Genomic DNA, 12,193 nt, shown 5'->3' on the forward strand with positions numbered 1-12,193 from the left:
ACTCTGATATCAAGGATTCTAAAATTAGAGCATATCTAAAAAAAAAAAGATTTTTTTTTTTTTTTTTTTGGAAAGTAGTGATCTGCTGAAAAAGAATCTCCTTATAGATGCACTTCATCTAGTTAAAATGTGTTAAAAGCCCATCTTAGACCAGACACTGAACTTAAGGACCAGGGGATGTGACTAGGGAGCTGAATTACAAGGTCAAACGAGACCAGATTTTCTCACTTTCTTTGAGGTTTTTTTTTTTTATTTAAAAAACCAAACAAAGAAACAAACTCTGACATATCAAAATTTCTATCCCACAGGATAGATTTTTTTTTTTTTTTCCCCCCCCATTCTGATAATGGTTTTGGACTCTCTTTTAACAGCTATTTAACACAGTTACAAAGAATGACACTGGAGAATATTTCTGTGAAGCCTCCAATGGGATTGGATTATCTCAGAAATGCTCAGTGAAGCGAATGCAAGTCGGTATGTATCAAAGCAAATAAGGGTGGAAAACAGTCTTGCAATAGGAAAGATTTTATTGTATGATGCAACTGAGAAGCTAAGACCAGATTGAATTATATATTTTTGTTTGATTATGGCATTTTGGGGGAGGAATAATAATAATGAGTTCCTTATATGTAGTTGCTGTAGCTACAGAACGCATTCTTTTCTTACAGCACAAAGATGTCTCACTGCATTTCACAGAAAAGCAGCTACTCTAATACCTTAAAATCATTGCAGTAGCTAGCCTATAGGCTGCTAAGCACTGAACTTCACACAACAGCAGTATCCATGTGACATCCTTAATATTTCAGAATGCTTTTGTGGAAGCTGTACATCATAATGTACCAGTCCACTGGGTTACTTTCTTTAAAGAAAGCCTCCCTTTTGAAATGCATTCATGTGAGATCTTAACGTAACTGAATGAGTCAGCTACACCTTCCAGAGGAACACTGAAGAAGTCAGTGTGTCTTTAAAAAAAAACCCCAAACATTCTGCCTGTTTCTTTTCTACTTGCACAGCATAGGTGAAGTGTAACATTGGTTAGCTAATAAAGAATTTAGGAAAGGCTGGAAGGGCAGAGTCTATAATAACCAAAAATGTATGAATGTTTTTACAAAATATGGAACTATCTCTTGCAGATGTGATAGGAAAGCCAATGGTAAAGAAACACTTAAAGTTTCTAAAAGATCCTGACAAATACTGCACATAAGGTCATGTCCAAGTATTCCATAAAGCAATTATCTGGTACTTTCTTAGAACTTAGCTGAAAATCCCTGTATCATGGCTCTTAATGCATTCCTGGTGGATCATGACCAAATGTTCCACAAGCTACCAAGATAGAATCCCTCTGTTGTGGAAATACTAACCAAGGTCCTAAGTTGCTGTCTACCAATGCACAAAAATTGATACATTTGGGGGTAAAATTCCCAACCATATATTAATGTATGCTTAAAGTCTGGATACAAATAAGTAATTGGACATATAACAAAAACCTATGAAAATGTTTCAGCTTTTTTTTATGTTTTTCCTAAAATGGATGATTGTCTGAAATGGGCAGGGGTCATCACCTTCAAAATAGGCTAGATGTTTTGGTAGCCCAGTGTAGAGTTTAACTGTGGATATCTGGACTGAAATATTTGTTGGTCTTTATTGTGTTGAATTTTTAAAGCCTGGCTGTTTAAAAATAATAAAAGCATTGAATTTTAAGTAACTCACTTGATGAGTTCTTCAGGACTAGGACCTGACACTGTCATCAGCTGTTTCACCTATTTTAGGCAGACTAACTATATGAAAACACTTGTTTTTAAGGCTTTTAAAGATTTCAAGATACTTTTCCTTAAGTATTATTCAAGTAATGTATCCTTATTGGGGATAGGTATAGCAAGGAGCATGTATCCCTTGACTGCTCCTATTCTTTCCTTACTTTTGAGACAAACTAAGGTGTTGAAGTGTCAAGTACTCCTGTTAATATGGCTGTGATACAGTAACGCTTTTGGACTGCTTATTTACACCTGCGTGTTGCTAATTAACTTACGTAGCTTGGGCATAAGACCACCTGTAGATACAAAAGGTGCCTGTAGTCATTAGGGGGAAAAAAATGCAGTCAATGGCAATTTTTACAACTTATAAAAATTGGACTTATGTTTTATAATTACAGATGACCTTAATGTAAGCGGTATTATTGCTGCAGTAGTGTTTGTGGCTCTGGTAATGGCATTGTGTGGCCTTGGAGTATTTTATGCCCAAAAAAAGGGCTACTTTACAAGTAAGTGAAGTAAAATCTCTCCTTCCCTGTGTCAAAAAAAGTCTTGTGCTTCTGGTGACTGTAACATGTCCTCCTTTTCATGAAGGCTCTGACTATATGGTACTAAAGCTAAAGAGCATTACAACAGCAACTTTGTTGTGTAGACGTTTTTATTCTGCCAACTTCTGCTGCAAAACATGCTTTAAGAATGACATGGAGGTGTTTGCGCAGTTGCATAAGGCTACTAAATGGCAGTCTAGGGAAAGCACCGAGCCAAACTCTGGTTCCTAGAGACTCTCTGCTCTAGTTTTGAGAAGGGATGGCAAAGACAAGCAACATAAAAACAAGCCGTCCAAGTTCACTTGTCATCTAAAATGTCTGAGTTCTGATGAAGGGGAAACTAAATTACTTGCTCCCTCTTCTGGGTCGTGGTGAAAAGTGCACCTGGAGAAAGTTTGCTTTTAAGGTTTGCTGCAAAAACCTCGACACCCAGCAGCCCTCTCCGTAGCGTTTACATTAGTGCCTGTAGAGTTCCACACAGCAAGAAGGGATGGCAAATGTCAGGGTCCGAGAAGATCCGCTGCCTGAAAGTAGCAGGCTAACTGAACTGCTGTTAGAATTCATGGTCACTTGGAACTTTATTTACCTTTGAAAGCCACTTGCTCTTTTTCTATTTAAACACACCACACCAAAAAAAAAATTTGCTTCAGAATATCTTTCTAGAAACTGAGGAGCTGAATAAGCTACAAATAACAATTTCAAAGCACTTTAAATCAGCTAAGGAAACTGTTCTTGTGCTAATTTTTTTTTTTTTTTCTTTTTCAGAGGAAAGCTCTTCCCAGTAAGTATCTTGATGCAAGTAGTACACAAATCACTGCAAACTTCATTTACGTTTCTGGTTACTTAGTAACTGTGATGATTGTTTAAGTTCCTTCTCACATGACTCTTGTACAGTGGCTTTTGAACACTGAAATAAACCTGAATTTAGGAACTTGATCTTATACAACAGCTAGTTCCCTTATTAGAAGGTCAGAAAATGAATTAAGCATTATTACTGTGATAAATGTGCAGAGATGTGTCTTTTTATGTAGTTATGGTTTACACCCATAACTCAGCTACAAGCATGCATTTGCCTCCTCTTCAAACTGGACAAAAGATGCTCAGAACTAAATTGAACTGTCCTCATATCCACATCTCAAAATTATTTCAGGAAATATTTTGTAAAAATATGGCAGATGAAGACTTTCTAGGCATATCTGGTCTACTCCTTTAATAGGGATTTATTTCATGCACTTAAATTTCTTAGCAGCAAGTCAAAATTCCTCAAGATATTTTACTGCTCCTATACAAGGCTAAAAATGTGTGCTTCATTGGAGGCTTTTTTTTTTCCTCTTTTAAAAGTTTATCTTAGCACTTCTAGGTAAGAGCAGATTTTTAAAAGTCCTAAAGAGAAATACAAATATTACTTAAAATACTGAACTGTTTATACTGTCCATGAACTAGATAAAAAGCATAACTGAAGCATTGAAAAGATAAGCTAGAGAGGTAATTTGGCAGTGGTTCATGAGATAATGACAGCTGTTTAAAAGCATTCAATGGATTGGTTATTGTAACTTTTCTCTAAAAGCAAAAAAACTCTAAGGATTGCTGGAAATCCCCAAAAAAAGCCTTCATAAATAAGGTTCTGAAAGGGTTAGAACTAACATCAGAAAAGTCACTATTGAACCTATGTTCCTTTTCTGGTAACAGAAAGAAGACCAACTATCAATCTACGAGTGAAAAGGCAAGTATTTTTGCACTCAGTTTAAAAAGTTTTGTGTCTTCAAAATTCCTTACATCAGTGATGTTTTTGCACACACCCCCAAACCTTACCTGTCACCCATACTTGGAGATACCTGTTTGCATTTATAGCTTCCTATTACTTAGTCTCAAGTGCCATACAACTCCAGCATCTTGTTTCATACTTTGTAATCTTTTTCTTTATCACACTAACCAGATTTTTACTTGGTTATCTTTTACCTGCTTCTTGCAACATCTCCCTGTTCTATCAGCTTCTTTCATTCTTTCTCTTTCCCCTTTTTATGATACCTTTTATCTGATGGATGGAAAGTAAACACCCTTACATTGTTTGGCAATCTCATCTCTATACTGTCCACTTAATGATGTAATTCCTTGTTTGTGAAGTCTGCCAGTCTGCCTTGCTTGTGCATGCTGGTTAACCAAGGAACCTAACTCAGACACTGTTCAAAGCAGCAGAGGGAGAGTCTGTGCCTCAATTCCTTTAAGATTTATGTGGGTCAAAAGGCTTGACTAAATATGGAAGCTAAACTTAGTACTTTTTCCCCCCTTCCTCACTGAGAGGGCTCAAGGGCTTTAACTGCATATACATTGCTCCAGCTTTTCAGATTGGTGCAAAAAGAATAGAGCTCCAATGAAGTGCACCTTAATTTTGCTATCTATAGTTTAAGGCTACATTAGTAGCCTTAAAAGCTCACTGCACACCACACATTTATTTAATAAAAATAAGCTTATGCTGTTTAGTATGCTCTATCTCTTCACCAAGTATGCATGCAAGAAACTTCCTGAGGCCAGCTAGCTGATTGCTCTGAGTGACAAGGAGCAAACTTTGAAGAGCTGTGGTTTCTGTTTATCAATATTAATGCACTTATGAATCAGATGCTTAACAGAGCTGTTTTGATACTTGTATTTTTTAATAGGCTATTACTTCTATTCTGTGTAGCAGTGCATTCTTAATACTTCCCTTTCCAGAAAAGGATAAACAATCAACAGTGCTTCAGGCATGCTCTTCCTTTCAATCTTAATGACCCTTAGTTTTTTTTTTCTGAAATGTACACTAAATGTTAATCTGGTTAAGATCTTTGAACTATTACTTATGTAACCTTATTTGCTTCACTTAGGATTTCAAGCATACCAAGTCCTTTGTTATTTAGAAGATTTCACCCTCTGTGAGGGACATCAAATGACTACTTGTTATACAAAAGTATCAAAGGGATCTTTTGACCTCTAATCTGTAAATATTGTTTCCATGTACTACATGCTGAAAATAGAAACTGCCAATGTTTAGATCTAGTCAACCTGATTGCTTTAAAAAAAAAAAACCACAAAACTCCCAAAACCTTGAAGATAGAACTACATTGACTATACAAGTCAATTTGTGTGAAAATGTCTCATTTTGTCCATGTATACATGCAGCAGTACAGGATTAACTCTTACAGCTTGGAACAATCTATTCAAATAACTGTCACAGATGACCTTGTTACCACTACTTCTACTGCTTACGTCTCCACCATTGTCAGGGGCTCAAACTCTCCTGCAATTCTGACGTATTGTATTGTATCCTTGACATTGTATTACATTTGCCAAAGCCACCTATAAGAATGTAAGTAGTTGTACAGACTTAAACTCACTATCCTGACAGAATAAAGCTTCCTGTAATTGAGGCTCAAGTGGTGTTTTATTGTCTAATATATAAATGCCTACAGCTTCTCTGCCAGCAGGATGTGTATAGCTGTTCCTGTAGACTGCATGTAACTTCATGCTGAAGAAAAATTATGCCAGTACAACTCAAGCTGTATCTGCACCCTAACTGTTGAAGTGTTGCAAATAAATAGTTCCTCAGAACCTCAAGTGTTCCTATCAATAGTTTAGTTACTGAAATTTCAATCTCTCAACCTCATTAACAGGTTTCAGTTGCTTCTATAAGAATAACACTTAATCACTTGTGCATTCATTGATGCAGTGTAAAATTTGTATATTTGTGCCTATGCTTTTGGCTGTGCAGGTCCATCACTACCATAGGGCTTTGCTACAGATTTAGAGTTCACAGTAGTTTCTTCTGCAGAAGTTTTTTGGATGTGACGAACTTGGAAAAATAAGTAGTTTCTTCTTCCTGTATCATTATTGGTGTTACAACTTCTCAGTACTAAAACATAGCTTGACAAAGGAGTTGCAGCTAATATTGAGAAATACTACTCAGATGCCTCAGTCACTTGAAAGACTTGACGATCACAGTTAACTATGCTCACCATACAGCTAAGAACTTATTCACACTTCTGAGATCAAACTGAAACACTGCATTTATTAAGTTACAAGTGGTGCCATGTTCAGCAACTCCAGTGCTGTACACTGCTATTTGGTGTACAACCTGCAGAGATCACTTTGGAGTCTCCTCAAAGTTGGGCTCTAAAAGAAGGGGAGAGAGAGAAAAGTCATATTAGTCTCTTTTTATTCCAGCCTTGAACACCACAATTCATCTGTTTATTCAAAGACAACTAAACATTACATTGGCAAGCTAAAGCAAGCTCTTGTACATTGTAGTCTGCACCATCACTTGGTTTGTATCAGGGTATGATTGGATGTGGGCAGCACTAAAGAATAAACTATGCTGGAGACAGGTCTTTTCCACCTTAGGAGGAGTTATGCATGAGGGTTAAAACAGACAGACACCTTAGCAACATTCTGCCAAAACAGCTTTTAGCAACAGCAGAGAAACTGAAGAAGTCAACCAGAACATTGCTGGACATGACACCAGTATTTCCAACATAGCTCTGACACAAGACCAAGTAACTAAGCTCTTCTTTCCTCTTGATTAGCATCTTATACATGATTAATAGAATGGAGCGCACAACTTCAATTCCACTCGGCAAAAGCTGTTCTTCACATACAAATACTGAAGAAGGCATTCTTAATGTCAAAGTTACAAACTCAGAAGGGTTAGAGCTTTTGAGAGGTGGGCTAATACTGCCTGTTCTCCTTGCTACAAAGAGTTTGAGAGGTAAGGCTCAGCTTATAGTAATCTTCACTAAGACAAAATTAAGTTTCTACCCATCTAGCCACTTCTTAGTTTTGAAAACCTGTTGAAAGTGGATGAAGGATAGGCAACAGTGCCAAAAGAACATGGTCTCCTTTCCCTTTAAGAAACCACATCCTTAAAACAGGGCGGGGGGGGGGAACACCATAGATCCTACTTTACAAATGCTCTGTTTTATTTGCACCAGTAACAATCTGACACCAAATTCTTCCTTAATCCAACTAAAATACCACTAAAACATTTTTTTTTAGGTGCGTTCCTAGTCTAAAATAGAATTTCCAGTTAGTCTGCTCAGAATTACAAGTCACTGATTATGGTGGCTTGACCTTGGCTGGCTGCCAGATGTCCACCAAGCCTCACACTCCCTCCGCAGGAGGGATGAGAATACAGACTGGTTTTTTTTCAATCTTTCTTAAATATATTGTTGCAGAGGCACCACCAGCATCACTGACTGGCTCAGCTGTGTTGTGCAATGGGTCCATTTTGGACCTGGCTGGAACTGGTTCTGTCCATTGTGTGGACATCCCTGGCCTCTCCTCATAGAGGCCACCCCTGCAGCCCCTTGCTACCAAAATCTTACCATGTAAACCTAATTCACTGGCATGTTCAAAAGACTACTGGATCTCACCTACCAGCTGCTTACAGCTTATGAGAAAGACAGCTTACCCCCCACAAAACCTGACTTTAGCTAAAACTGCTCGTGAGCCATGAAGACATTGAACTGTACTTAAATAAGCAAGCAAAAGAAACAAAGAACTATAGAAATGAGCCTGTCCATGAAAAAAAAAACCCTAAGTTGTCTTTATGTCCTAAGGCAAACAGAATTTGTGCAGTTCCTTTGCATTCTTGATAAACCAATCACGACAAGCATTCTTCTTGTCATAATCAATCTGGGTAATATGACAATATGCTAACACAAATTAGAGCAGTTAAACAGAAATAATATTCAAATAACTGAAAAGAAAGGTTTAATACAACTTAGTCATGAAGTAATCATAAGTAACAGTTATGTTCATTTTCTGAAATCACAGACTTTCCAGAGGAGCTTACAAAATTTACAAATTGCAGCCTGGATGACACAGACAACTGCTTTTCAAACTATAGTCTGCTGACCTCTTTGGGAAGATGAGGAAAAAAAAAAAATATAACAATAGGCCCTGGGCTATTCCTATTTCTTTTTAGGCTATTTCTTTAGGGTCTGTGAAGGGTAACCAAGATAGCTTGGTCTGACTGCAAGTTTTGTTAAGCATCAGTATAAATGAGTGCACATCTCTACTGGAAAAGGCAAATAAACAATAAATAAATAAATAAATTAAAGAGTCAGATGGAATCAGATATGAACTATGTGAAAGTATGCAGATTCACTGAGAGCATCTTACATCAAATTAATGATCACAACAAAAACTAAATGGGAATTATTTAAGAAAACTAGTCAGTGAACATGACCTTACTTGCAATTAGAAATTCAGTAAGATTCTTAACTTACCCTCAAATTTAAATTCTGGAAACTTGGTTAGATCTCCCTCACCATAAGCCCGCTGAAGTCTAGCAAGGGATTCATTTATGTCTTTCTGAAATTCAGGACCAGCATCAACAGGCCCTCCAGCTTGCCTAAAAGAAAATAAAGGTTCTGATTAACAGTTCAGTTCTGAAATTTCACGTGGAGGTTCTACATTTTCATGGCCGTCTATGAATTTAAAACCAATGTGACAACAACTAAAGCAGACTATTTGAAATATTTCCAAAAGTTGACACATGATGCACCTTAGGGCCAACTTACCTTACACATAAACAAGGTTCTCAGGGTAAAGTACAGGCTCTTTCTACTATCAACGATAAAAATCCAAGCTACAGAGGTAGCCTTTTGACACATAAAACTGCACTGAGTATCCAGGCTTTCAGGGCTCTTAGTTTCACTTGTTCCAGGTGTGATTTCCTGACAAAATTGTAATTTCCACCTCCGCTATTTCTGAATTGGTTATCTTGATTACTGATCTTAACTATTCCTGCAAATAAAACATTATTTGAATACTAAACAAACAAAGAAAACTCCAAGAGACAGGGCACCTTGCATTCATATAGATTCAGGCATGATTTTCTTGGGATATAAATATTAAATAATTAAAATAGTAACTCTTTAGATTACCAATGCTCAGTAATACCAACACAGGTATCACTTCTGAGTGGTAAAGGCACTGAAAATACACTTCCCTACACCGGCTCGTTTTTTAGTGTGGAAACATATGTCTTCCTCCAGTAGAACTAAGAAGCCTCTTATTTCCTTTCCGAGTACAAGTTACACAGAATTACTATAGTTTCCCGTTAAATAGTTCATTTAAACATTACAAGAATTTAAGACTCGATTTGAATTAATTACTTGTTAACTTAAGATGTTTAATGAACCAGCTTCACAATTCCATTAATTCTCAGTTGCTCTTGGAGGCCATTTCTGTCCAGCTTCTGAAACAAGACTGAAGAATATCTGTTTTCTCCAGGGAAAAAACCAAGGGGGGGGCGGGGGGGGCGGGGAGTTTGTTTACAGAGCACATACATAGGCAAAAATTAACATACTGGTATATTCCACAGAGTACAAAAACTTAATTGAGTGCCTTAACTCCTCAAGAATGACATCAGCTTTAGTTTTTTTCTCTGTTTTTTTAAAGGAGAAAAAAATAAATGCTTTCTGTCAGGTATGCAAAACAAGCCACCTCACTCATCACACTACCAATAAGTGTTGCTGGAAAGCAAGAACTCTCTCTCAGAGCAGAATTAAATCCACTCAGGTTATTTTATGAGCAAACCAGAAACTTCTTTCAGAGTTCAACCAGGCCAAGTGCAAGGTCCTGCACCTGGGTCGTGGCAATCCCAGGCACAAATGCAGGCTGGGCAGAGAATGGATTGAGAGCAGCCCTGAGGAGAAGGACTTGGGAGTGCTGGTGGATGAGAAGCTCAACATGAGCCAGCAATGCGCCCTTGTGGCCCAGAAGGCCAACCGCATCCTGGGCTGCATCAAGAGGAGCATGGCCAGCAGGTTGAGGGAGGTGATTCTCCCCCTCTACTCTGCCCTGGTGAGACCCCACCTGGAGTACTGTGTCCAGTTCTGGAGCCCCCAGCACAAGAAGGACATGGACCAGTTGGAGAAGGTCCAGAGGAGGGCCACAAAGATGATAAGAGGGCTGCAGCACCTCTCTTATGAGGACAGGCTGAGAGAGTTGGGGCTGTTCAGCCTGGAGAAGAGGAGGCTCCGGGGAGACCTGATAGCGGCCTTCCAGTACCTCAAGGGGGCCTACAAGAAAGATGGGGAAAGGCTGTTTAGTAGGGCCTGTTGCGATAGGACGAGGGGTAATGGTTTTAAAATAGAGGGGGGTAGATTTAGATTGGATATTAGGAAAACATTTTTTACAATGAGGGTGGTAGAACACCGGAACAGGTTGCCCGGAGTGGTGGAAGCCCCATCTCTGGAAACGTTCAAGGCCAGGCTGGATGAGGCTCTGAGCAACCTGATCTAGTCGGGGATGTCCCTGCTCCTTGCAGGGGGGTTGGACTAGATGACCTTTGAAGGTCCCTTCCAACCCTAACCATTCTATGATTCTATAATGGTCAATGCAACAATAAGGCAACCTTCTACTAAACCAGAGGGAAGAAACGGAATTTTCCATTTTCAACACTGCCAATGCCACCTTCTCAATACATTCTTGCACTAGCATGTATCACCAACAGGAGAACTATCACAACGTATCAGCCAATATGTCAGTGGTTTCAGGTATTATTTCAGAGCACAAAAGCTAGATTTGCTCCAGATTTAGCTTTAAACCTGGGAATACCTTCCGCCTAAACTACGATTCTGTAACAAAGAAGTCTATTAGTGAAAACTACATAAAAGCATTATGGTTGTACGAAAAAAAAAATCCAAACTCCAAACAATTGTGCCATCCTTTACCTATTGTAAAAACTAAAATATTTATGTGAAACACTTCTATCCAGCTTTAAGTGGCCTCTCAGAAATTATTAAAGAGAAATTTGACTCAAGAGACCGTTCTTCCCAGTTTCCCTCCATCACTACCAGACAAAGGTTGTCAGTGTAAGAATTTAAACAGCTAAATGCCTTTTGAAAGAACTCAATCTGCTCCTCAGGGATCTCAACACTTAACAGAATGTTGCCAGTTGACACAGAAGCATACCTGAAGTATTCAGAGATCAAGCTACAGAGCTAACATTTTAACATGTCAGAATGAACATTCTTCCCCCTTTTGCCATCAGCCTTAAAATAATTTCCTTTACTTACTTGCTCTTTGTGTTGTATTCTCTGATCTTGTCCAAGAAGAGCTTCTGAACTGGATCAAGCTCTTTTGCCTTATTAAAGACAATAGCAGAAAACCCAATGTTTCTGCGCAACTGAATGGAAACAGCAGAGCGGAAAAGGGAAGAAAGCCGCAGAATCTGATGCAGAATCATGATGACACCGATGTTTTAGCTAAAAAGAAAAAGCCAAAACAGAAACACAGAATTAGTTAGCTCTTTCCATAATGTAAATGCATAAAGAAGCAAAAAAAAATTAGTTTAGAGATAAGCTGTAAACCAGACAGAACATTTAAACCAGCACGCAATCTGGGGTGAAGACTCAAGCAGCCCCTGACCCCAAAGACCATTACATTGCCAGCCGTGCCTTTAGAATTGCGCACTGCGACCGACCTTGCCCTCACCACCATCGAGACAAACAGGGAAATTCAGGTTTTCTCTTGTTTACAGAAAAAGTAACAATTTTAACCCAGCCAAAGCCAGCTGCCCCCTCGACCCTGGCCCCCGGCTCCACCTCACCCGCCCTACAGACGCCGTTAGCCCCAGGGCCCCGATGCCCCAAGCGCAAACCGACGGAGGAGGAGCCGGGGCCGCGGAAAGAAGGGAACGGGGCCGCCACGGGGCCGCCCCGGCCCAGCTCCAGTCACCTTGGGAGAGTCGCCGCCGCCGCCCCGCCCCCCCCGCGCAGTGCACGCCGGGAAGCCGCCCCGTCCGCGCAGCCCAGTGCCGCCACAGCGCTGAGTCCCGCGCACTCGGGGTCTCGGGGCAGGGGCAGCGGCACCCGCCCCCCCTCGCGGCCCCCCTCGGCTGCCAACCGGGGTGAG

General features: G+C 39.5%; 2 protein-coding genes across 3 annotated transcripts in view; one reads left to right on the plus strand and one right to left on the minus strand.

The window, feature by feature from the left end:
- The window catches only part of JAM2 (junctional adhesion molecule 2), a 37,953-nt gene extending 32,247 nt beyond the window's left edge, over nucleotides 1-5,706 (plus strand). Inside the window, exons 6-9 of the mRNA XM_086764130.1 lie at nucleotides 372-474; nucleotides 2,153-2,260; nucleotides 3,065-3,080; nucleotides 3,989-5,706. Coding sequence (XP_086620256.1) covers nucleotides 372-474; nucleotides 2,153-2,260; nucleotides 3,065-3,080; nucleotides 3,989-4,352 — 591 coding nt within the window. The 3' untranslated portion in view covers nucleotides 4,353-5,706. The remainder of the gene's footprint in view (nucleotides 1-371; nucleotides 475-2,152; nucleotides 2,261-3,064; nucleotides 3,081-3,988) is intronic.
- A 612-nt stretch (nucleotides 5,707-6,318) lies between these two features.
- ATP5PF (ATP synthase peripheral stalk subunit F6) lies at nucleotides 6,319-12,163 on the minus strand. Of its 2 annotated transcripts, none has more exons than XM_086764157.1 (4): nucleotides 12,017-12,163; nucleotides 11,356-11,544; nucleotides 8,557-8,681; nucleotides 6,319-6,442 (listed from the first exon to the last, which is right to left on the minus strand). In XM_086764157.1, exons 2-4 carry the CDS (start codon nucleotides 11,523-11,525, stop codon nucleotides 6,414-6,416), a joined length of 324 nt encoding a protein of 107 aa, XP_086620283.1. In that variant the 5' UTR covers nucleotides 11,526-11,544; nucleotides 12,017-12,163; the 3' UTR covers nucleotides 6,319-6,413. The 2 variants fall into 2 exon arrangements, with proteins under 2 accessions (XP_086620283.1, XP_086620292.1); XM_086764166.1 differs by lacking the exon at nucleotides 12,017-12,163 and adding an exon at nucleotides 11,889-12,010.
- Between the last annotated feature and the right edge of the window lie 30 nt (nucleotides 12,164-12,193).

Source organism: Chlamydotis macqueenii, chromosome 1 (genome assembly GCF_036417535.1).
Source record: "Chlamydotis macqueenii isolate bChlMac1 chromosome 1, bChlMac1.mat, whole genome shotgun sequence".
Classification (NCBI taxonomy): Eukaryota; Metazoa; Chordata; class Aves; order Otidiformes; family Otididae; genus Chlamydotis; species Chlamydotis macqueenii.

What these genes read in the sequence shown, in the direction of transcription:
- ATP5PF (XM_086764157.1), bottom strand. Translation starts at nt 11,525, where the DNA reads ATGATTCTGCATCAGATTCTGCGGCTTTCTTCCCTTTTCCGCTCTGCT. An exon ending in GAATACAACACAAAGAGCAA is followed by an intron (nt 8,682 to 11,355) that starts GTAAGTAAAGGA and finishes ATTTTCTTTTAG; the next exon opens with GCAAGCTGGAGGGCCTGTTG. An exon ending in TCCAGAATTTAAATTTGAGG is followed by an intron (nt 6,443 to 8,556) that starts GTAAGTTAAGAA and finishes CCCTTCTTTTAG; the next exon opens with AGCCCAACTTTGAGGAGACT.